The sequence below is a fragment of the Coenobita brevimanus genome, chromosome 23 (assembly GCF_032717465.1).
Source record: "Coenobita brevimanus isolate Jiangsu-jjx chromosome 23, ASM3271746v2, whole genome shotgun sequence".
Lineage (NCBI taxonomy): Eukaryota > Metazoa > Arthropoda > Malacostraca > Decapoda > Coenobitidae > Coenobita > Coenobita brevimanus.
This window is the reverse complement of record NC_136976.1, coordinates 54,148,370-54,174,875: the sequence shown is the minus strand read 5'-3', so window position 1 is coordinate 54,174,875 and position 26,506 is coordinate 54,148,370. Positions and strand designations below refer to the sequence as shown.

The 26,506-nt window shown below is 41.7% G+C and overlaps 1 protein-coding gene across 1 annotated transcript in view; it reads left to right on the top strand.

Annotated features, from left to right (window-relative positions):
* NAT1 (N-acetyltransferase 1) overlaps window positions 1-24,884 on the top strand; it is a 221,574-nt gene extending 196,690 nt beyond the window's left edge. The window contains exons 17-18 of the mRNA XM_080267270.1: window positions 12,883-13,004; window positions 23,759-24,884. Of these exons, the coding sequence (XP_080123396.1) occupies window positions 12,883-13,004; window positions 23,759-23,824 (188 nt within the window). The 3' untranslated portion in view covers window positions 23,825-24,884. The remainder of the gene's footprint in view (window positions 1-12,882; window positions 13,005-23,758) is intronic.
* The last annotated feature ends 1,622 nt before the right edge of the window (window positions 24,885-26,506 follow it).

The following is a 26,506-nucleotide window of genomic DNA, read 5'->3' as shown; positions in this document are numbered from 1 at the left end:
GTCGTTTTTGGCGATTTGCTCGAGAACTATGAGGCGTATGGAAACCAAGAGGTGCTCATTAGAAAACTGGTGAAATTCTGCATAATATTATGCAATAAAAACATAACATCTGTGAGAAAATCTCCATAGTAGAGCTCCTTGATTTTTTTCCAAAAATGGATTTCAGTTTTTGGCTGTTTTCTCGAAAACTACAAGTCATATCAACACCGGATTTGTCTCTTTAGAAAGCTGATGAAATTCTCTATCAAAACTTCTAACAACATTTTCCTGTATGATGGAAAACATTTGAATGGTGATGTTGGGAAGTGAACGTGATGTAGCGAAATTTTATTCACGGCCGCCTAATGTTGTTTTATTTGTGTTTTCCTGTTTTTTTGTGGTGCTTATCAGCTAGAACAAACATTGACGAATAAGATGACATAGGTTTCATGGCAGTATATTGATGTTTGGGTGGCAAACGTAAGGAGAGAATATGTGTCATTTGCCGCGTGCGGGCAGCCGGGCTGGGCGGCTTCACAAAAAAAGTTGTGCGCCGGAAAACTTACTGAAATTTATCGTGCGCGAGAGAGTTAAGATAGTTGGGTAAGGTTACCAGATACCAGTATGCGTGAATTGGTTGATTAGGATGCTGGCTGAAATATTTACCTGTTTCAATGAAGCAGTTAGATTTGAGCATAGTTGTGTTGGCTTTAAAGCAAAACTTCTTAGTAATTGCAGATTTTTTCATGCGAATGAAGAAAAATAGCTACAGGCCTGAGGAAATGGCCTGTTCCATGCATATGCAGTATAATATAAAAACTAACTTAGTTAATTGGATAGAAATGGCAGTTATTGTAATGGAGGAGTAGATAGGTGTAGGAAAGTCATGGAATATTAATTAGGGTGGAAGGGTTATTCAAAAGCATGAAAGGTACAGTTAAGCGATGACCAACAAACAGGAAGTAATGAGATAAATATTTAGTGAAGGAGACAAACATCAAACATATGACCGTAGTAGGAGAAAGCTAGGAAAACAGAACAGTAAATAGTCTGAAAATATATAAAACAGAACTGGATGAAAGTACTATAGAAGTGGAATGATTTCTGGGAAACAAAAAGGAAAGTTTGTCTAGCAGACTGGGACAGAAATAATTAGCTACTGTATATACCATGTAACTTTGGAAATCATTGTATACTGCTTGAAGGGAAAGGTAATGATAAAGAATGTGAATCTCAGAGTAGTATGATTACTGAGCTAAACTGGAAATTTACTAGTAATACCTCAAACAGGGAAGGTGACAATAATGTAGGGAAAGAACTATAGCTAGATATAAAGAAATTGAAAGAACAACTGTTACACCACACACATCTTATAACCTGTATTTTCCAACATGGTCTGCTGGTCATGGCTGGATGACAGGTGTGGAAAGAAGCAGCTGAAAAAGAATGGAGTGTTTCTGCATCCCTTTTGTGTTGGTGCTGCAATGAATGTCACCTTTCAACCAGCTAAAAATAATTCTCCAGTAACTCAGTACTTACATTTTGCAATATAAATTTAGGAACACATGATGTGCTGCCGCATGAGTAAAAGTGCACATAACCTGGATAAACTGCTGTATAATTCATGACTGGTGAGCTGGCGAGGAACAACATGGAAATCTATGAAGAATGCAATAATACATTCACTTTGCTTATATGAAATCAAGTTTAGATAATCTCAATAATTATTTTCATGCAAATAACTGCAAAAGGAGGATAAATCATAATTCAGTCTAGGCTGTACATTACACTATATCTTCCTTGTATGCATCCTTTTTATGCGTTCTACCATCATTTAATACCAATTCTGGCACAATTATACTTATTTCCTACATAAAAATAACAGTTTAGAATGGGTTAGGGAAGTGTCTGGTTTATTAAACTGATGAAACATTCAAAATTTTGCGCGCTGTTGGTACTCATGCAGCGCATTCTCGCCCAATCTAACTTATAACCTTTTTCCCCTTGTGCAAACTCAGAGCCTTTCAAACGTGAAATGTACGGTGTTTTTCTTACATCTGACATTGCAAACTACATTTCATGTTTCAAATCCCCCCCCCCCCCCCCCAACAGTGCATGAGTTTACGCTTGTGATTAACAATACGGCCCTTTTTTTAAAGTCAAATTTAAGTCTGGACAGACCATCTGGTAAATATAAAGGGGGATAAGACCAGATGGACCAATCTCAGGAACTCCTGTTTGGGGTTTGATGACTATGAATATGAGATGCAGAGAGCAAACAAGATAGTCATGAAATTCTACATTCCTGAGGGTTTAAGAAATGTATCCCATGCAGATATTGAGGTGCTGGTGTAATGCATTGGTCTTTTAATGGAACCCCGGGGTTACCTAAAGAGTACCAGTAATTGGCTGCATTTGTTCTTCGATCTTCACTATTGGATTAATAAATGTGTGTGAGTAGATATAGATAGATTTATCCCACAAAATTTTCCAGTTTGTAGGTCGTCCCAGTTAGTTGAATAGCCTTGTGGATATAGAATTTCTTGTTGTATATTTATTAAATGTAAACTCTTATACGAAACTTATAGGAAGTGAAGTCTTTAACCTGAGAAGTTTGACGTACTTCATATGATCCACCTGCGATGGTTTGCTTCATATGAGTGGGAATTATAGTAATGCACCCTGAAGTAACAGCATCACATTTTATGGCCCCTTTGAATGACTTATCTCCTATCTCCAACCCCTAGCTTGATGCCAGATGTACAGTAACCATGAGCCAAAGTTGCTCATGTCGTAACCAGTTAACCATGACATGATCACTCTGGAGGAGGCAGCCAAGGTTCAAAGCTGTTTACAATAATGTACAGTCATACCAGTACATAATGCCACTGGGAGATGATGGAAAAGATGATAGTTAAAAAAAAAAGCCTTGTGTTTTTGTCAGCATATCATGCCAACTGGCAACCCACCCACTGCAAAGGGGCAGGCGCCTGTCACCCTTCCTGTCACAAATATGTCACATATGCACCAGACATTTTCACAACTCAGATATGTCACGTATTTACCAGACATTGTCACAGCTGATTATATGATAGGGTTACATCAAGTGAAAACCCATTGCATGACAGTTTAATGTAAAATGAGGTTGATGTACCATGGTTTCAATGGGGATATGGGGGGGTGCCCTTGACGACCATCACGGGGGGGTGGGGGGGAACGCCCTCGGTGCCCTTTAATATCACCACCCTTTCCACAAGGGATAGCATCCTTGCCAGACATGATTTCCAAGACACAAGTATAGTATTTCACACAAAAAGTCATCACTTCACTTAATGATCTCATGCTGCACTATTTGTTATGTATCTTCATGGGTTTTTGGGTGATAGCAATGGTGTTCCAGTGGCCTTTCATGCACAAAATGGAACAAGAGACAAACAGTGACAGCAAATATAACCATTGGGCAGCCATCCTTGCTCAGTCAGCTGACTGAGAGGCCCAGTTACCTGCTGACTGCAGAGGTTGTGTACACATGATAGACACGATTTCCAAGTCACAAGTTTCCGTATTTCACACACAAAACGTCATCATTTTACGTAATATTGCACACTGCGCTACTGTATTTGTTATGCACTTATCCTGTTATTTGGCAATAGCAGTGGTGTTTCAGTGGCCTTTGGTGCACAAAATGGAATAAAAGGCAGACAGTCGGAGCGAATGTAAACACTGGTCTACCATCTTGACTCACAGCTGACTGTCGGCTTGTGTGTGCACCACTTCTGCTTGAGATTCTCGGAGGTGGCCATCACAGTTATCATTCCAGTGAAATAAATTTGTATCATCGCTTTAGCAAATTATCACATTACAAACAGTCGTATAACAAGATTTGACTATCTAGCATGTCTTCCCCTTGTCACCCCATCCACCACCATGCCTTCAGAACTAAACGAAGGGTATATGACTCCATTTGCTCCCCAGGAGCAGTCAACATCCAGTGAAGAAGAGATGTCACGGCAGCTTGTAAGACTTAGGAGATGCCAGAGAGTGGTGTTTAGGCAAACCAACAGTCAGGCCGACAAAATATGTTCACAAGTGTATATACTTTTTAATAAACTGATCCCCTTATCTAGCTTGGAAATAGAAATAGGAGCATTCATTGTTGTAGAAAAGTAATGAGTATAATTTTCGTAATAAGCATAAATAGCTTATTTAGGGAAACTAAGCAATTACATTAATTATAAATTCTTTTCTGTTTTATTCTGTAGCCAGATGCCATAGTCCCGTAAGGGGTGGCCGTTTGTCTCAAGTTGTTACAATAAACCCTTGATATAACGAACTCCGGTATTGCGAATTTCGGATATAGCGAACGGCCAAATCGCGACCAAACTTCCCCTGGATTTTGCGAACAGAGGTCGGTAAATGCGGGGGAAATTCATGAATCAGCCCACGGTGACAACAGCATCCCTTCCTGACACAGTAAGTGTACTTCAACAGCATCCCTTCCTGGTACAGTAAGTATACTGTAACAGTACTACATTATACTGTATTATTATAGGTATTGTATTTACAGTATATGTACAACTTCATACAATATTGTATTTACATGTTCAGCTTCATAAGCCATTGAATTGTCCATGTAAAACTTCATAGAGTAAGTTTAGGTTGTGGTTGTGCATGTAGGACTGAACGACTCCCTGGATATAGCGACCTAGATTTCGTAATCCCTCATATATAGCGAATTATCGGATATAGTGACCCACCCCTCCCCCCAGTTAGTTCGTTATATCAAGGGTTTACTGTAGTTGTTTTACAGGGAAGGGCACTAACTCTCCGTTAACCCACTTGTTGACACATAAAGAACATGTATGGGTTGGTTATATGATTACCTTTAAGTGTTATAAGTGGTTTTGTGGCTTACAGGAAACCATTAGGCTTGCCACTCACTGTAAAGCTGCCTGAAAAGAGAGGAGTGAATAACGTGGTTACCATACCAGGAAATAAAATGGTCGATACTTACATCAAGTGGTAATAATAACTTAGCAACTAGGAAGATTCAATCCCTTCTGTACCACAGCACCATTCTGTGTCTCTGTACATGACACAGTAACTGGGTAAGGTACATGCCTACTGCGATGTTCAGTTGATGTGTTGGAGGCAGTTTGGAGTGCAGTATTATGCCTGTATGGTACCCTTGTGTTGGGATCAGCACTAATGCCGTGGACGAATACAATGACGTCATTATATGACACAGTAGGGGGGGAAAAAAAAAAAATCCCCATCCCACTCACCGTCTGCCCTTGACCAATTCCTCCTCCTCCTCCTCCTCCTCCTCCTCCTCTGTCATCATCATAGTCATCGTCGTCGGTCAGTCATGATGATGGTGATGGTGGTGCCGGTGGCACGACTGCTGTGTGCATGGATGAGGGGTGTGGACAGTAAGGGAGGCGGTGGAGATATGGGGTTGGTGGTAGCTGTAAGCAAGGGTTAGAATATAGGGGAGGAGGTGGGGGGGGGTGCTAGATGATGAGTGCATGGGTGGTGGTGTGCTGATGCTGTTTCATGACCTTAACTGACATTGAGCAGAGAGAGGACAGTAATGTTGTTATAACGCATAATAATCATTGAGCATGAACATAAGGGTTTTAGTAGACATATTTGAAGAAGATTGGTGATAATGTGGTTAGCAGATGAAGAAAAAACAAGAGACACGTATATCACGTGGTAATGATAGGTTAGTGGACATTTGTGCTGGGAGGGGGTTGGTGATAGCCAATACCCTCTTCAGGCATAAAATGATCCACAGGTATACATGGCGAGTGATGAGAAGGGTGGGTGGTGAACTGAATGAAAGGAAGGCAATGATTGATTATGTGTGTGTGGATGAAAGGATGCGAAGATGTGTAATGGATGCAAGAGTCTATAGAGGTTGGGGGAGTGGACTTTCTGACCACTGCTTGGTGGTGGCCAGAATCAAGGTCCAATTAGAATGGAGAAATAGAAGAAGGGACAGACGAGAGGAAGGAGTAGTTGCAAGGAGAGTGGAAAGGTTACAAGAGGATGAGAAAAAGGCAGAGTATAAGAGAGAAGTGGAGGAACGATTGGGCAAATATGAATTGGAGCAGATGGGAGACGTGGAAGGTGTGTGTAGGATATTTACAGAAGAAATATGTGCAACATGTGATGTGGTGTATGGAAGGAAGAGAAGACGGAGGAGGGTGCAAGGAACAGCGTGGTGAACTGAAGAGGTGAAACAGGCTGTGGCACAAAAGAAGAAAGCATACAATGAATGGATGAGAAATAGGGGCGTGGAAGAAGTTGAGAGGCGGCAGAGAGAGTTATATGTAGAAAGAAAGAGAGAGGTGAAAAGATTAGTAAGAGAGAGAGTAAGAAGAGAGTGGATGAGGAATTTGGAAGGAATTTGAGTGTAAAGTGGAGGGACTGTAAGAAAATGTTCTGGAAACAGGTGTCAAGAGTAAGACAGGGTGGAAGTGAAGTTAGCAGGGGAGTGAAAGATAAAAATGGTAGATTACTAGTGGAGAAGGGAGAAAACGTGAGCAGATGGAGAGAACACTTTAAGGAATTGTTGAACGTAGAGGATGGAAGTAATGCGAGTATAAGTGGTTGGGGAATGGCTGGGAGAAGGAGGGAGGTGAGAAGACACGAAGAAATCAGTAGGATAGAAGTTGTGGAAGCAATGAAGAAAGTTAAATCGGGGAAAGCCCCAGGAATTGATGGAGTGTGTGGTGAAATGCTGAAGCATGGGGGAGAGATAGTAGTAGAATGGATGTGGAAGATGTGCAGATTGGCCTGGGAGGAAGGTAGAGTCCCAGAGGATTGGAAGTCAGGTATAATTATTCCCTTGTACAAAGGAAAAGGGGAAAAAGAAGTGTGTGGTAATCATAGGGGCATTTGTCTTCTTAGTATAATAGGAAAAGTGTATGGTAGGATACTTATTGACAGAGTTAGAGAAAGAACACAGAAATTAGTTGGAGAAGAACAGGGAGGCTTTAGGAAGGGAAGAGGTTGTGTAGATCAGATATTCATTATTAGATCCTTAGTGGAAAAGTTTCTAGAGAAGGGAAAGAAGTTGTATGCGGCTTTCATGGATTTGGAGAAAGCATATGACAGGGTGGATAGACAAGGATTGTGGAAAGTGTTAAGAATATATGGAGTAGATGGGAAGTTGTTGAATGCTGTGAAGAGTATGTACGATGGTGCGAAGGCTGCAGTGCGTGTGTATGGTGAACTAAGTGAATTTTTCTCTTTGAAAGTTGGGTTGAAACAGGGATGTGTCATGTCTCCATGGTTGTTCAATCTGTACATGGATGGGGTAATAAAAGAGGTACAAGGTAGGGTGGTGGATGTTGGAGTGGCCCTGGTGAGAGAGGATAGTGTTTGGAAACTCCCTGTACTGTTGTTTGCAGATGATACTGTGTTGTTGAGTGAAGACGAAGGGGAGCTGCAAGGCTTGGTGGATGAGTTTGGGAGAGTGTGTAAGAAACGGAATCTAAAGGTGAATGTAGGGAAGAGTAAAGTGATGGTCATTGAGAGAGGTGAAATCAGTGAATGTACAGCGAGGTTGGATGGTGAGGAATTGGAAAATGTGAGTACGTTTAAGTACTTGGGTAGTGTGATGAGTAAGGATGGAGGTTTGGAGGGTGAAGTGCTTGAAAGGGTACAGCAGGGAAGAAAGGTTGCTGGTTCTTTGAAAGCAGTGATAAGAAACAAGGAAGTGAGCATGGAAGTGAAAAAGTTACTACATGACAGTATTGTGATACCAACTCTAACATACAGAAGTGAAGCTTGGACGTTGTTGGAAGGACACAAGTCAAGGGTGAGAGCAGTGGAAATGAGTTATTTAAGAGGAGCCTGTGGAGTCACATGGAGAGACAGGCTGACGAATGAGGATATAAAGGAGCATTGTGGTGTTGATGTGGATGTGATAGGAAGCGTTATGAGGAACACACTGAGGTGGTTTGGCCATGTGGAGAGGATGGAGGGTGAAAGACTGACGAAGAGAGTGTATGTGAGTGAGGTGGAGGGGGGAAGAGGGAGGGGGAGGCCGAGAATGAGATGAAGGGATGGGGTGGAGAGGTATATGAGAGAGGGGGGTGTGAGTTGGGAGCAGGGCAATGAAATGGCGGGGGACAGGGCGACTTGGAGGTGATTTGTTTGTGGCCACCCCAAACGGTTGAGGCGTCTGGCAATAGATAGATAGATAGATGATAGGTTAGTAAAGAAGATTTTTAAAAATAAGGTTGCTGTCCCCATCCCCATCCACACCTTCCATCCTTAGCTCACTTTTCCCCTTCCCTCCTCCTTTCCTTCACTCTTGCCCTTCCTTCTCCCCTCTTGGTGGTTTGTCATAACAAATGGTGTTGGGTATAGGAAATAGTGAAGTGGGAACAGATGCTGGTTGGTGGGAGGTTGGTGCGAAGGGTAGGGTAATGAGGCAGAAGTTATAGAGAGGGGACAGTTGAGTTATCACATGGATATTTATTATTGTGCAGAACCTCACGGCTCAGTTCGGTACTCATTGTAAGACTGGAGTTTGGCTCCCTTACTCAGTCTTACCACATCTTTATCCACAGCTAATGGTACATTTATTTCTGTAGCTTAGTAACTAACATGCTTTCTCAGACATAAACAAAGCTGTAACTATGTAAATGCTTGCAAACAAATTATACCGAGGTTGGGGACCCCTTACCCACAGGGATGGCTGGACCGCGCCGTGCCCCTCCCTCGGAGATAGCAGTGCTACTTTCAGGTCAATGGAAGTATCACTTAGCCTTTTCCCTTTTTTTTTTTTTTATATACTTTTTAGTATGAGAATAGGTCATGAGGGATATTTCATTGGGTAATGAACAGGAAAAATTAGCAACCAAGTGCATGTGGGGTGTTGCCAGGTGATAAATTAGCTACGTCTTGGCCAATGGCAGTATCAGTTAGCCTTTTCCCATTTTTATATATATTTTTTTTGGATGAGAATAGGGCATAGGGCACATTTCAATGGAAAAAGCAAATGGAAAAAAAACAGCCAGGAGTTGCGTTGCGCGGCCAGGCTGTAGCTAGGGGGGGGAGAGGGTAAGGGAGGGGAGGTGGGGAGGCAAGGCAAACACAGAAAAAGGCTAAATTGGTAACACTGGATGCGAGTACTAGCAGTATTAGCAGCGCTGCCTATAGCTACACACTGGCAGTACTGATAGATGATACAAGACTGCACTTTAAAGCCCGGGCAATTTTTAAAATCCGTGTATCATAGAAGTGACGCCCCACAGTATGGTACTTATGTAACGAGTGTCACAGTAGTGATGGCCCGTGGGTATGGGGTTAACTCAGCCAGTATCGCACCATCCATGTTCACATTGCTGTTAGTACCCCAGCTAGGTAAATAATAGTTGCCACCTTGCTAACAAAAAAATTAGGATGTCACTGTGCTGATTACATCCAGCAAAGATGTTTTCGTTATGTGAAAAATAAAATATTCTTAGTGCATAGAAACACATACGCTAAGGCAAGACCCATGTCCTCGCCCAAGCGAGTTGTTTAGCTTCCAGAGCTAATTATGTATTTGTTTTTACAGATAGGTTTATAATACTGATACCACACTGAAAACATTAACCCCAACACACTGGGGGTTTTCTGATGTCACCCACTCTTCCCTATGGGGTATTTCCGTGATTTTGGAAAAAATACCCATACTTCAGACCCTGATATCTGCCAGACTATAATAGCTAGAGGAAAAAATCAAAGATTCGTAAGACTCACCAACTCTTCTTCTTTCAAATGAAAGTATCCCCATTCTCCAGGTGGTCTCATCAATGAGTAAAATTAAGTTAAAGATGACTGGTTTTCCGTGTTTTGACAGGCTGTTTCCGAGCACACGCCAGTGTCAGTAACCTTGGATTCGCTGGCTAGTGCTGGCAGCACTGACCAGAGTGGCGATTGTAACACTGCCTGGCCTTCTTTCAAAAAACCAGGAATTTTCCACTCAATCTGACTTTTCCTTACTATTGTAAGGAAATGTCATCACCCTGTTCATGTGGCTCCCCATAGGGTGTTCCGCCTGTTGCCTAGTGCCACTATCCCCTGAAGGTGTATGGGAAAAGAATAGCTCTTTGATTTTCTGTACTCACTTCCTGCATCAGTTATAATAATTTCCTTCTACTACAGCACTTGCTTTTGACATCACGATTACGAGTAATTGCACTTTGAGAAATAAATGCTCTGGCCGTTTCATGTCGTGTGGTTGAGCATGAGGTAATTACGAGTACTAAAATTGTGACTAATTCGTACTAATCAGGGGCATCGTGAAAATATTACTGTTATACACAGCTTACAATTTTTGTGCTTTACATCACAGATACACTTATTCTCATATATTCACCATTATTTTCTGAGTAGCAAGGGGAAAAATTTAGTTACAGCCAATCAGGTCATTTTCATTCTTGCCCATGCACTCCTGGTTTTCTTTCATGAGCAGGTAGGGTTTCTCAAGGTATTTCCAATCATTGTTTCACAGATAACCATAAACAGTAACACATATTGCAATTGTACAACTTAAAAAACACTTATTTCAGAACACTTACTAGATATAACTTTACATTTCACTTACATATAAAAAAAACACTTTTGCATACCTGTTTACTATTTACAATTTCCCACACACCTGCTTAGTCACTGAGTCCTCTCCCCGACAGTAAGGACAGAACTTTCACGTGGATCGATGATGCAATCGTCCACACGCGTGGGGGAGCGGAATTGAATGAGGAGGATGAGGAAGACATCACTTTATGCTCTACCAGTGCAGTGTACAGATTGAGCTGTGTGTCATTGGGGTACTTTGGGCACCTGCCTACCTTATGGTCATCATAGAAAATGGTCGCAAGTTCAAAGGTTGGCCGGAAGACGCTTGGGGCTATACAAGTCAACCAGTGTTGCTTCACACCCAAAATTGCGATGGCTGTACATGTCAGCTGGCGCGTAGGGGTTATATTATGTCATCATCAGCATGATTGCATCAAACATAGGCATGTGAAAGGAAAAAAATTAACAACAAAGCACAATCTTTTGACATTCTCCACATCAGTGTTCCATTCTCAAACTTCATTCCCATCACAGGGGGTGAGTGGTTGGTGTCCTGCTATAATTGCAGTTTCCAGTCACAGTATCCCTGAAACTAGAAAAAATAAATAAATAAATAAATGTCGTGCGTTTCCAAGCCACTGATGTACATTTCATCAAATTTCTCAGGAGTCACTTAGTCTGCCATATTGCTGCATCACAGAGCCTCGTCTGCACACTGTCTCCCACAGTTTATGGTTAAACTGAATTTCTAGGTATTCAAGTGTTTCATTAGAAATGCAAGAATCTGTTTGTAATGTGCAGCAGTACCTAACAGGTAGTTAAACTGATTAAAATGATAAAAACATAGCAGGTATCCACAATTCATTCATTGCTGTATTGACTTTCCCAGATGGTTCCCATTATTACACCGAGTGGTAGTCACACAACCAGCAAGTAGGCATCGTGTGGTCTAGTTTGTTAGGATGCTTCAACCAGTTATGACCCATGTGGGTTTTAACCTTATGGGTGAATGTCATAATCATGTCTTGCAATGCTGTTTAGGTGACTGATGTGTCACTTGTATAATATACCTGAGTGGAGAAACCTAGTCTTGAGCATAATGGGACATTATAGATATGAATAATGGATAGGAAACATTTACATATGTCTACTGTACACACGGTGTATTGTTGTTGATGTAATGTTTTATTCTTTGTATTCTGCACTTAAGGTAGGTGAGGGCACTCACCATCCATGCACTCAGTGTAGTGCTGCCTTGGGTGTCTGTCCTTTCCTCGCTTCTTTCTGCCTATGGGTGACTTTACACTCCCTATTCTGTCTTTATTTCCTTCACTCTTTCCTCTTCCTTCTGCCTGTGGGTGACTCTACACTGTGTGACAAGCCAAATGGTTTCCTGTACACCAGGAAACCGTTTCTATGCTGGGTGGTAACTATATAAGTAAATTAGGGTGCCCGGTGGTTTAGTGAGTAAATAAGTCTCTCCAATCTGATTAAGCCTGTGTATGTTTATATCCAAGGGGTGATTGGTCACGTAATGCCATTCAGGGACGATTGAGGCTGGTCACTCTCATCTTAAATCTTTAAACCAACGTGCCTAGCCCCGGGATCCTACACTCTTCATGGGGTGGCATAGGACTGGATGATGGATGAATCTTAGTATGATAAAAGACCACTTTCTCAGCAATTTTGTTGAAATTTATGTTACAGGTTTAGTAGAGAAATTTTACATTAAACCCATAAATTACATTACCTTCCTCTTCCTGCCTTTCTTTCCTTCATTGTTTCCTCTTCCTCTACCTATGGGTGACTCTGCACTGAGTGACAAACCAAATGGTTTCCTGTTCACCAGGAGACCATTTACTATGCTTGGTGGTAACCATATCACCAGATTATGGCGCATGGTGGTTTAGTGGGTAATTAAGGCACTCCAATCAGATTAAGCCTGTGTAGGTTTATATCCAAGGGGTGGTTGAGGTTTATTGCTCACGATATGCCACTCGGATGAGTAAGGCAGGTCACTCACATCTTAATGTCAGGATCAACTTGCCTAGCCCCAGGTTCCTACGATCCTCACAGGGCAACATAGGATTGGATGATGGATGGATGGAAGTTTCTTTACATAGTCATTGCTTATCAATTGGGCAGTGTAAATGAGTTGAGTAAGGGTATGGTTGGGATTGTTCATTTATCAGTGGTTTAGTGGTATGATTTGAGTAATTCATCCCCTCTCCCTCCACTTATATTGCTATTCTAGATAAAAACAATATGTTGATAATGTGTCAAGATAAAATATGTTGTTGATAATGTGTTTTTGAACAGGCATGTTGCTGAGGTGGTTTGTGAATCTTTATGACCTTGAGATCATAGAAGAGGATGCTTTCCTCACATGGAAGGAAGATCTTAGCCAAGACTACCCTGGAAAAGGAAAAGCTCTCTTCCAAGTAAGTGCAGTTCTTGGTGTATAGTGTAACGTTGTTCCAAATATATATACAGGTATATATATATAGATAGATAGATAGATATATGTACAGTAATCCCTGTACTTTCCGGACGCCCACTATCCAGACACCCCACTTACCAGACATTGTGGACCTGGACCTTCGGAACCCAAAAATGGCCATAAAAAGAAGAAGAAGAAAAAATCCAAATTTTTTCCCACCTGTAATTTGAAATTGCCGCGCAGCACCGAACAGCTGTTACACCACAGACCCTTCACCCGTTCCTTCCTCCCCCCTCCCCTGTCAGGGTTGCCATTTGGTATTTTTCATTACCAAATGTGGGCCAATTTGGTAATGAAAAATTCGTTTGGTAATGAGTCAGAATAATGCATTACCAAACGGATTTTTCACATGTATGAGGATACACAGGATGGAGATGGTGGATTGTCTGCCCTCTCTGATTAACCTGCTAGCCAACGTAGCGTGAAAATAATCAACATTCTGTTAACTATAAGGAGAGTGATTACATGTATTTCCACTTGTGTATATATAATAAGTGAAGAATCAATGCTTCCTTTAAGAATTTGGTAATGGTAATTGAGGAGTTTGGTAATGTGGCCGAGTTCAGATCTGGCAACCCTGTTCCCAGTTACTGCCTAACATTCATTCAGGGAAGACGTCCATCGTAATTGATGCCGCATGTGCTCGTTTTTTGTGAATAAACAGTGAATAAACCGCAGTACCTCACCACTAGACCCTTATGGGAATTTACAGTGTTGTGCATTGTTATGGAATTAGAATTTAGAGTGCAAAGGATTAACTGTGGAGTGCAAAGTGGCGGTTGAAACTGGTGTGGTTCAGTTAAGAATGTGTAATGTTAAACAATTATAACTCTCAGTGCAAAGAATTAAGTGTAGCACAACACTGAATTGCTGTATGTGCTTCAAGAGCATTTTCACAACTACCAGAGCCTTTGAGAGGTAGAGGAGGCAGCCACAGATGTGCTGTAAGTACAGTACAGTACCCTGTATGCTGCTAGGCCTAAGTATTTTCCATACTTATAATTCCTCATTCTCTGGTTCCTTTTCATTTATTTCATGCATTATGTCCATTATTGGTGTGAATAGGGTCTTAAATAGGTTTAAATAAGTGCTATGCTTGTCTGGTAGGGAGTTATTTAGGTGGCTTTCAAAGTTAGGCTGGGTTAGGGTCCATAAGTACCAGTCCAGCAGTCAGAGGCCCACTTTCCGCACATGCGTTTGGCTCTATTACATCGGATAGTGGAGGGATTACTGTGTGTCTACAGTATATATATATATATATATATATATATATATTCCATACTTCTAATTCCTCATTCTCTGGTTCCATTTCATTTATTTCATGCTTTATGTCCATTATTGGTGTGAATAGGGTCTTAAATAGGTTTAAATAAGTGCTATGCTTGTCTGGTAGGGAGTTATTTAAATGGCTTTCAAAGTTGGGGTGGGTTAGGGTCCATAAGTACCAGTCCAGCAGTCAGATGCCCACTTTCCAGATGGGACCACTTTCCGGACATGCCTTTGGCTCTGTTACATCGGATAGTGGAGGGATATATATATATATATATATATATATATATATGTATGTATGTGTGTGTGTGTTTATTATCATCTGGACCTCTTTTCACACCCTAGGGCTGGGGGAGGAGTAGCACTATTCACACAACCCAAATTTGCCCAATCCACTGGGTCATGATTCCATTCACTCACCATTCAAGCCCCTAGAATCCTGGCATAATTGACTCTTATCAGATACATTTATGTGAAGCTACAGAATGTGGTGAAACTTTTTTGGCGTATCAGATAGAGCTAGGACTCGGGGGGGGGCTTGAGTAATGAGTGAATAGAAGCGAGACCCATTGGAGTGGGCAAAATTGGGCTGTCTGGACATTGCTACTCCTCACCCTGCCCTAGGGTGGGAAAGAAGGTCTGGATGACCATGATGATGATGATATCTATCTATTGCCAGACGCCTCAGTCCCGTAAGGGATGGTCACAAACAAATCACCTCCGCATCGCCCTGTCCAATGCCACTTCACTGACTTGCTTCCAGCTCACACCCCCCTCTCTCATATATATACTTCTCCATTCCATCCCTCCATCTCATCCTCGGCCTCCCTATCCCTCTCCCCCCTCCACCTCACTCGCATACACTCTCCTCGTTAGTCTCTCACTCTTCATCCTCTCCACATGGCCAAACCACCTCAGTGTATTTTTCCTAATGCTTTCCTTCGCATCGACATCCACACCACAGCACTCCTTCACTTCCTCATTTGGCAGTCAGTCTCTCCGTGTAACTAAACCTTCCCCTCTCATCTCATTTCTGCTGCTCTCACTCTTGACATATGTCCTTCCAACAAGGTCCAAGCTTCACTTCCATACGTTAAAGTTGGTATCGCAATACTTTCAAAGAACCAGCAACCTTTCTTCCCTGTTGTACCCTTTCAAGCACTTCACCCTCTTCATTTCCATCCTTACTCAGCACACTAATCAAGAACTTACACGAACTCAGGTTTTCCATTTCCCCCCTCATCCAGCTGCATTGTACAGTCACACCAAAAACTATAGCACAGATGAGGCATGATGATATCCGAAATGACCATTACAGCTCATGCATTCCAGCAAGAATTATTTGTAACTACTTTGCTTTACATATAAGAACAATACGGACTAGAAAATGTCATAAACAAGCCATGTATTGCATCCTTGAGAAGGCAAGTTTATCAGCATGGGGAAAAAATTGTTGTTCAGTTCCCAGTAGCCATCGCCTGTCTCTCAAATTGCTTTGCATCAAGTGTGCACCAATACTTTTTGGTGCGAGTGTACATTCAGTGACTTCACTTCTCTGCAAGACCATAACTTTACTCCTCCCTACATTCACCTCTAGATTCTGTTTCATACACTCACTCCAGACTCATTCACCAAGCCTTGCAGTTCCCCTTCGTTTTCACTTAACAATACAGTATCATCTGCAACCAACAGTACAGGGAGCTCCCAAACACTGCCCTCCCTCATTAAGATCACTTGAATGATATCAAGTAACACAGTTTTCCTTATAGGTGTATAGATCTGTGAAATAGCCTGGACAAAGAGATCGTCCAGTCTAAAGACTTACACAAGTTCAAGCAAAATTTGACTTATTGAGAAACAGAGACGGTACCCCACGAGCGTAGCTCTTTTCCCGTGTATCACAACTAGGTAACACACACGCACTCACGCACGCACACTTGTTGCAGACCGAGGAGAGCAGACGCAGGCCGCCACCACTCCATACCTGGCCAACTTGGCCAGTGGCATTACCTAAATTAGTATCTTTATATGAGTCAAGCTCTGTACCAGGTTAGACTTAAAGGTGTTCTAATATAAAAAAGAAGTTTTAAGTAAGACTCGTTCAAACAGAAAAGAAAACAAAGTAGCGCAAGAATGCACACAATCAGCTGATCATTTGTTTAGTCTACGACTGCACCAGAGAGTGTAAGTAGTATATGTGCATTACTGCAGGATGACCACATACTTTAGTAAAGCAAATTTGGAAAAGAAAAGGGATAAAGGTAGAAAGCAGGATGATGATTTCTACCAAGAACTGGTTGAAATGGAGACACAATAAACTGATGGAACAAGTACACAGACTAGAGATGGCTTTTCAGAATGAGACTGATGAAATTAAGAAACAGATGCACTTGCAGAAGGAAGAAATAGAAAAATTAGGAAAGGAAGTCAACAAGAAAGACACAACCATAGATGAGTTAATAGTAGAAATGGGTACACCTAGGAGGAAAATTAGTGAAATGGCAAGTACAGTAGTCAGCCACGAGAGTATTATGGAAGAGTTCAAAAATATGAGACAATTAGGTAAGTAAGCAGTCTGATAGACCAGGCAGTGATATTGAGGAGAAGATAACACAGGTGAATGAAGCTGTGCAAAGCTACAAAAATGATGTGGAAACCACTTATGCTGAAATGGTGAAAGTAAAGAAAGACTTAGAAACAAGGGTGGAAAAAAAAGCATTGAAAAGGAAGTGAAAAGAATAATCCAAAACAATCCTAAGTTAGTCAGAGATTCAGTAGATATCAACAAATCTATAGTAATCACTGGTATAGAAGAGGAAGAAGTAAAAAACAAGATCTCAAGAAAGTAATACAGGTGGAGCTAAGTAAATTAGACTAAGGAAAAGCAAATGGTCCTGATGAAATTTCATGTTGGGTGCTACGTGAATGTGCAAAGGAGTTAAGTAAACCATTATTTTTAATTTTCAAGAAATCCTTGAGTCAAGGTAAACTACCTGATATTTGGAAGAAAGCAAACATTGTTCCCTTATTCAAGAAAGGAAATAGACAAAATCCACTCAACTACCGACCAGTATCACTAACAAGTGTTGTAAACAAGGTATTAGAAAAGCTTATAAGAAAAGCTTGGGTAAATCATCTAGAAGAACACAATATGATAACAGAAAGACAGTTTGGTTTCAGAAAAGGAAAATCATGTTTTACTAATCTGTTGAGATACTATGACAGAGTAACAGATACATTACAGGAAAGAGAAGGATGGGTGGACAGTATCCATTTAGATTTCAAGAAAGCATTTGACACAGTACCCCACCAAAGACTTTTATGGAAACTGTACAATCAAGGAGGAATTCGAGGCAAACTGTATTGTTGGATGCAGGATTTTCTCATAAAAAGAGAAATGAGAACAGTACTAAGGGGAAATTACTCATCATGGAGAGAAGTGACAAATGGAGTACCACAGGGCTCAGTGCTGGTACCAATCATGTTTTTAGTGTATATAAATGATACAGACAGTAACACTGGAAATGAAAGCTATCTAAATGTGTTTGCAGGTGATGCAAAAATACAAAGGAGAATTACTAACACTGACTCTTGTAAAGAGCTACAAGAAGAATTAAAAAAACTTCATGAATGGAGTAATACATGGTAAATGGATTTCAGTGTGGACAAGTGTCATGTACAGTAATCAAGTTTGGTAAAAGTGGAAAAAGACCTGATTGGGATTATACGTTAGGAAATAAAACCCTACACACATCAGAAAGAGAGAAGGACCTAGGTGTGATTATCAATAACAGACTATCTCCGGCTGACTACATCAGTGAGAAGGTACGGAACATGTATACAGTGCTTGCAAATAATGAGAATAGCGTTCACATACATAAATGAAGACATGCTAAGAAAGATACTCGTAATAATATCATTCATCAGTCCAACCCTGGAGTATGCATCAGTAGTCTGGAGTCCTTATCTCAAAAACACATAGACAAGATTCAAAAAGTTCAAAGGGCAGCTGCAAGATGGGTACCAAGCTTCAGGGATCTAAGCTACAAAGAAAGACTAAAAAAATTGAATCTACCAACACTACAGGAGAGAAGGAAAAGAGGTGACGTGATTATGCTATATAAACGCATATCAGGGAAGGAGAAAATAGACATAAATGATTACTTAACCTATGGGGAAGCATCAGCAAGAGGACATTGCAAAAAACTGCATAAGAAGAGAGGTGATAAAGACGTAAGGAAATTTAGTTTCCCAAACAGAGCAATTGATTAGTGGAATGCACTACCGAATGAAATAGTGTGTGCCAAAACAATTCACAAATTTTAGGATATGTACGATAAATATGGTTTAAGACACGGGACAGTACGAGCTTGACTCATTCCTGTAAAGATACAATTAGGTAAGAAACACACACACACACACACACACACACAGAGGGTAGGGCAGGGCAGGGCAGGGCAGGGCAGGGCAGGATGAGGAGTAGCAGCATTCAGACAGCCCAGGTTTGCCCAGTTCAATGGACCATGCCTCCATTCATTCATCATTCAAGCCCCTGGAATGGCTCTATCTGATATGTCAAAAACATTTGCCACATTATGTAGCTTCACACAAATGTATTCCATAAAGTCAGTCCGGACACTGTCACGTTGAAAAGGGATGCCAAATCCCTGATCATGTACTTCATTTCACAACATTCATCCAGCCAGTTCGATCTCTTGTCAGTCCCCTAGCCTTACCGATTCCCATACCTCTCTTCCTCGCCTCATTCCTCCATCAGATTTGCTTAGATATACCTTTTTCACCACACTGTTGTTATCCATTCTCTCCACATGACCATATCATCTCAGTACACTCTCTTCGATTCTGGTGTCCACAAACTTCCTAACACCACATCTTTCACGAATCACATTATTTTGCATCCCAGCCACTCTCTGTACTCCACATACATTCCACAACAGTCCCATCTCCACTGCTTTCACTCTTGACTTTTCATTTTCATGCCACACCATAGTCTCACACCCATTTGTTAAAGTTGGCAGTAACACTCCTTCACATAGCCTCGCGCAGCTGCAACACTCAAGCTTGTGTTTCTTGTCACGGCCTTCATAGCACCAGCTACCTTCCTTGTGTCTCTGTACTTTCCACTTTTGCACATTTTCCTCTCTTTTTTTTTTTTCCATCACTGTACCCAGGTATTTGAACTCTCTCATCAATTCCAGTCTCTGTCCATTCACTGTTACATCATACTGGGAATCACCTTTCTCGAGTACCATCACTTTACTCTTTTCTACATTTTCCCTCAAGGCATGACACTCACAGACATCAGCAAAACTCTGCACTAGTCTACCAAGTTCCTGTTCGGTAGTATACCAACTACATGTACAGTATAACAAGACCCTGACTACATACAGAATGTGCCAGGCTTCCTGCAAAGGTATTCCCATCCTAGGGATGACCATGGTACAGCCAATGTTTTGTATGGACGGAATGCTAAACATGGTTCCAAAATCAGCTAGTGTACTTACTGTATTTCTTTACATATAAGATACTGAACTGTAAGATCACCATAATTTTGGAGGAGCAATTTTTTTTTTTTTTTTCCCTAAATTGGGAAGTGAGTATGAAAGTCAAGAAGTCACTGCATGATGGTATTGTGATCCCTACCCTGACATATGGAAGTGAGGCATGGACTTTGCTAGAGGGGAACAAGTCAATAGTGAGAGCAGTGGAAATGAGTTACTTGAGAGGAGCATGTGGAATGACGTGGCGGGACAGGTTGATGAATGAAAAAGTGAAGGAACATTGTGGGGTGGGTGTGGATGTGGTTGAGAAAATTAGAAGAAATACACTGAGTTGGTTTGGACATGTGGAGAGAAAGGAGAATGAAAGACTAAGAGGGTGTATGTAGGTGAAGTGGAGGGAGGGGAAGACAGAGGATGAGGTGGAGGGATGGAGTTGAGAGGTATATGAGGGAGGGGGGAGTGAGTGAGGGGGAGGGCAGTCAAATGGTGGCTGACAGAGCGACCTGGAGGGATTTTGTCTGCTGCCACCCTTTGCGGGATTAGGGCGTCGGTCTATAGATAAATAGAGATCTAATCATCATCATCACCATCATCCGGACCTCCTTTCCCACCATAGGGCAGGGTGAGGGTAGCAGTGTCCAAGCAGCCCAGATTTGCCCAGTCCAGTGGGTCTCACTTCCATTCACTCTCCATTCAAGCCCCTGGAATCCTAGCTGTATCTGATATGCCAAAAACATTCACCACATACTGTAGCTTCACATAAACATATCGAATAGTCAATCCAAACACTGTCACGTTAAAAAGGGGTGCCAAATCTCTGATCTTGCACTTCTCCTCACAGTATTCATCCAGCCAGCTTGATCTCTTGTCAGTCCCATAGCCTCACCAACTTCAAACCTCTCCTTCTCACACACACATCCACCATATCCCTCCACCTCCTTGGCTTACCTTGCCTCCTCCCTCCTTCAAATTCGTTCAGATATGCCTTTTTCACCGCTCTGTTGTTATCCATTCTCTCCACGTGACCATACCATCTCAGTACGCTCTATTCTGTTGTCGATAGACATCCTCACTCCACATCTTTCACGAGTCACATTATATCTTACCCTATCCACTCTCTGTACTCACATATATTCCTTAGTAATCCCATCTCCACTGCTTTCAGTCTTATTTTTCATTTTCATGCCACACCATAGTCTCACACCAATATGTTAAAGTTGGCACTAACACTCCTTCATGTAAACCTCTTGCAGCTGCAACACGCAAGCCTGTTTCTCATCAAGGCCTTCATTGCACCAGCTACTTTCCTTCCTTGTGTCACTCTACTTTCCACTTTCTGTCTGTGGAATCAATCTGTGAAGATCTTACAGGTAAACCAGGCCTTCACAGAATGGTAGCACTTAAGAGGCAGGCCGTCCACTAATTCACGGAGACAACGTGGCTGTTTTGAGCATCCAGTAATAACGTTCTTGAGGCAGTGCATCCTGCTAGCATTGGCGCATCACAAACTGAGACACGCTGTTTGGACAGCTTCTGACCAGGCACAGTCTTCTCCCTTTCATCTGCCAGGGTGTAGCAGAAGAATCCAGTTTCTCCAACATTGTACACATGACCGAGCAAGGCCTTCGTTCTCAATCAGGCACTGCACTTTCAGGCAAAACGGCTCAACATCGTCTGCTGTCGCATCCAAAGCCTTGCCATGTGTCTTACAGCCAGTAAGTCCATGTTGCAGTTTGGACCAGAAGAGTCAACCTTCAGATGCCATGAAGTTGTGCACATTGCTTAGGCATGCAAACTTCTCGGCTGCTGCCTTCAGCTTGGTCCCATGTCAAGCAGGCTAGCACCCCATTGATGGTGGAGCCAAACCGTAGTCGACTGCCCGATGGCAGCGTGACAGGGCTGAGACATCACCCTCCTGTCACCCTTCCCAGTGGCATCTCCGTAGTCATTTCTGTACTGAGTCAGCTTGGCCTGTGATTTCTTGGTACGAAACAAGGTTGAACGGGCCAGGTCATATTTCTGCAGAATGCGTGAAGTGGTCCAGCCCGCGTCAACCATGCTCCGTATCTCACTTCTGCAGAGTCAAAACTCCAGAGTCAAAACCTTCCTCTTTCGCATCCTGGGTTGTGGTGGGGTCATTATCACACACAAGAATGCCACAGAGGAAAATCAAGGCCTGAAGACGGTAGGGAACCACCATAAATGTAACAGTGGAAGCAGCCATGGTTACAGGCACGTCCACACTCGTGAGAGAATGGTGGGAACTGAGGTTCGGTGCTGCCACATGAACACTGTGCTACTGTGTCTGTACCCACACTTGGCTGTGAGTACACAAGTAAAAAGCGCCAAACTGACCCATGAGCGCAAGGGTCAGTTTCGCTCGGCCAGGCAAATGAGCAACACTGAAGTCTCATGTATCATGGCCTCAGGAAGTGTCTGAGTAATCTGGCCGGCCAGGCAACTTGACCATTTGGTAGGGGGTCAGATGGCCGCGCATGCCTGGGAACATCCGAGTGATCCAGGCAGCTGGGGGACTTTGACCATTCAGTGAGGAGCCAGACGGCCATATTTGCTGAGCTTGTAGGTTAGAATCTGTATTACTCGTGCTTGGCCATTAGCATCCGAGTGATGTGGGTGGCCAGGGGACTTTGACCATTTGGTGAGGAGCTGGACGGCCATATTTGCTCAGTTTGTGAGCTAGGGTCTAACCCATGCTTGACCAGAGAGGCCAGCCAGCCGCCAAACCGATTTTTTGAATTTGTAGGCTGCCCAACCGGTGATGTCAGAAATTTTGTGTTAAGGTACAAATAAATCCAAACACAGATATAATAGAGCCAAGGCCTAAAGTTCGAATTCGGAACATGTCTGATGTGGAACATCGAACTAATTGAGTGATTACTGTATATATAAAGAGCTGCTCCCTCATCATTTCTGGATTGTTGAATACTGTAGTTAAGAAGTTGAGGTAGGATGATCATGAATGGTAACATTTTTTCATACATGGTTTCAAGTAAGGGAAATCCACTTGCAGCATTAGTATTGAGTTTGATTGTCTGATTACTAAGTCAAATTATCTATCTATCTATCTATCTATTGCCAGACGCCTCAATCCCGTTTGGGGTGGCCACAAACAAATTGCCTCCACGTCGCCCTGTCCCCTGCCATTTCACTGCCCTGCTCCCAACTCACACCCCCCTCTCTCATATACCTCTCCATCTCATCGTCAGCCTCCCTCTCCCTCTTCCCCCCTCCACCTCACTCACATACACTCTCTTCGTCAGTCTCTCACCCTCCATCCTCTCCACATGGCCAAACTACCTCAGTGTGTTCCTCATAACACTTCCTATCACATCCACATCCACACCACAACGCTCCTTTATATCCTCATTCGTCAGCCTGTCTCTCCATGTGACTCCACAGGCTCCTCTTAAATAACTCATTTCCACTGCTCTCACTCTTGACTTGTGTCCTTCCAACAACGTCCAAGCTTCACTTCCATACGTTAGAGTTGATATCACAATACTGTCATGTAGTAACTTTTTCACTTCCATGCTCACTTTCCTGTTTCTTATCACTGCTTTCAAAGAACCAGCAACCTTTCTTCCCTGCTGTACCCTTTCAAGCACTTCACCCTCCAAACCTCCATCCTTACTCATCCCACTACCCAAGTACTTAAACGTACTCACATTTTCCAATTCTTCACCATCCATCCTCGCTGCACATTCACTGACTTCACCTCTCTCAAAGACCGTCACTTTAGTCTTCCCTACATTCACTTTTAGATTCCGTTTCTTACACACACTCCCAAACTCATCCACCAAGCCTTGCAGCTCCCCTTCGTCTTCACTCAACAACACAGTATCATTATTATTATTATTATTATTATTATTATATTATTTTTCAGGTGAATCAATGGCTTACATGGCTGCAGGAGACAGAAGAAGATGATGAGGAAGATGATGATGCCTAAATACTTGCAGCAGCTGTTGCTTGCATGTAGATGAGTGAAGAGATAGTGTTGTCCAGAGAGAATTGGACGTATTTTTGATGAGCCATATACAAGCCATTGCACATGCAAAACCAAATGAGAAGCCAATAAACCTGCACCCTTGCTCTGAGGAGACTGTCTTGTTTCTAATGCTTCCTGGGTATTTAATCTTGTATTCTACACTGTTGCTGTTATTGTGTGCCTGTTGAGGCAGAGACAACCAGAACTCCTGGGAACAAGGTCTTTTTAAGTGGTGTGGTAAGAGTACTTATTATTAGGCAGTATGCAACAGTAAATGAAACAGATCAAGAAAACAATGACCATATGCCACTGACTGTTGACAATTTTGGAGTTTTGGCTCAGACCAAAGTGTTATATATCCAAGAAGCATCCTAACATTGAAAACAGTTCTGAAAAAGACAAAAAAAAAACAAAAAAAAAAGGAAAGTACCAAATAAAACTGAAATGATGCCTTAGTGTTGTATGAATTTGCTACAATATCTCATATAATCTTGTTCATTGCTGTTTTGAGCTAGCTGTCATACTAGATGTTAATAAAACATAACCAGAAAGCACATATATCAGTTTTCAGTTCACTCCTTGCCTTGTATTGTTTGTAGGCACTTGGGCTTTGTTTCCCAGTTACATTACCAAATATTATACATGTTGATTAACTATTATTAACTGGAGGTCTTATCTCTCATGAGAAATGTTAGTCGTTTGCTCGTTTGTAATTGATATGGAAGTCCTCGTGTAATGGATGAAGTATGAATGAAGTCATTTTTTAAATAGAATTTTCCTTGCAATTGATAGGAATGTTTTCTTTTGGTATTGAAAAATAAAAGAAAAAAACAGGAATTTTATGTTTTAATCAGTCTCAATCCATTGCCCTTTGTATAATGTTAATATTTGACCTAGCAGCAGTTTATCATTCCATAATAAAGGAGTAACATCGTAGTTTGGATATTCTTTTTCACGACTTTGCTGTCATGCCTGTGGCTGTAGCATCTGTTGCACTGACCAATAAATACTACTGAAACAGTTTTATTTTTATTATTGTGCACTGCATGCAGAGTTGAAGGCCATTAAAGATTAGTATCAACAGTGTCTCATTACTAGTGTAGGCAGCTTTCATTGTAAGGTAGTTTTAGAGCATATTTGGGAATTTCTCCAGTTGTGAGGTTTTGAAACCATTCTGCAGTACAGAACTTTAAAGGAAAATCAAGTATTGTAATCAGCAGATTGGAACTTTTGTATAGCAGTCACTGCATAATCTCTGGTGCATAATGTATGTTCCAGTTAAATAATCTCTGAATCTGGTTTTTATGTGGACATGACATTAAACTCATGCAGTCTTACCAGCCAGCCCTGTGACATCTCGCAGTTTACAATGGGTTTGCTACAGTTTTGTTCTTAATAACAGCAAAGCCCAGCATTAACCATATGAGTAATCCAAGAGTATAAACATGCCTACGTATCTTTACCTGTTTTTCACCATTGATAATTTTTGCATTAACGTACATGGGATTTTTTTATTACTGCTGAAGTACAGCATTATAGGAAAAATTATAACCTCTGGTTTCATGATTTACTATTCAACTGACTACAGAGGTTTTATGCAACTGTGCAAGGCTGGAAACAAGCAAAATTGGTCAGGTGTGTCAGTGTAATGTTACGGTGGATGAATGGGGCTTCTAAGGATTTAAAGGAATTACAGTACAGCAATGCTGTCCATGCATCATAGTCACAATTTTTTTTTTTTTTTTTTTTTTTTTTTTTTTTTTACATAGCCCACTAATTACGGATGAAGGTCATGTCTTTTGAGCACCAGTTTGAATCCTCAAGAGGTTACTGGAAATTTTCCTATTATGTAAAATGATACTAAGGAAACAGGTCAGTCTCCTGTCTTTACAATTTTGTGACCTAAATTGTAATAATATAGTCTTGTGCTCCCTTATACCCTGAAAGGATTAAAACCAGTACAGGTATATGCATGGCCAATTGTGAACCCATACAGAAGTGGTGGCTGCCCTATGGGGCAGGCCACTCTGCTGTACATTCACTGTTGAATATTGGCCCTCATTAGAACATGAAGTTGGTGAACTGCCAGGCAAAACTTCCCTTCCACAGTCCACCGTTGTCTGTTTTGGGGTTAGGGAGGGAATTGGATGTTTGTACAATCGGACAGCTTCGCCGCTGGTTATGTCTGCCACCATATAAAGGTGACCTCCATTCCTGTTGTTTGTATTGTATATGAATAGTGCCACAATTGTAATTATAAAGGTGCAAATATGTTTCAAGTGCTAGTGAATTCCTTAGGAAGAGCTGGCCCTCACCCTGCCCTAGAGTGGGAAAGGAGGTCCAGATGATGATGATGATGATGACAACATAGGATTATATATATATATATATATATATATATATATATATATATATATACCTGTATATATATATTTGTGGTAGGTGGGGATGCTCACCATCCACTCACTCAATGTAGTGCTGCTCTCGGGTGTCTGCCCTTTCCTCTCCATCCTTCTTTCCTTCCATTCACTTCTGTCTTTCTTTCCTTTATTCTTTCCTTGTCTTTCTGCCTACAGGTGACTTTACACTCCCTCTTCTGTCTTTCTTTCCTTCATTCTTTCCTCTTCCTTCAGCCTGTGGGTG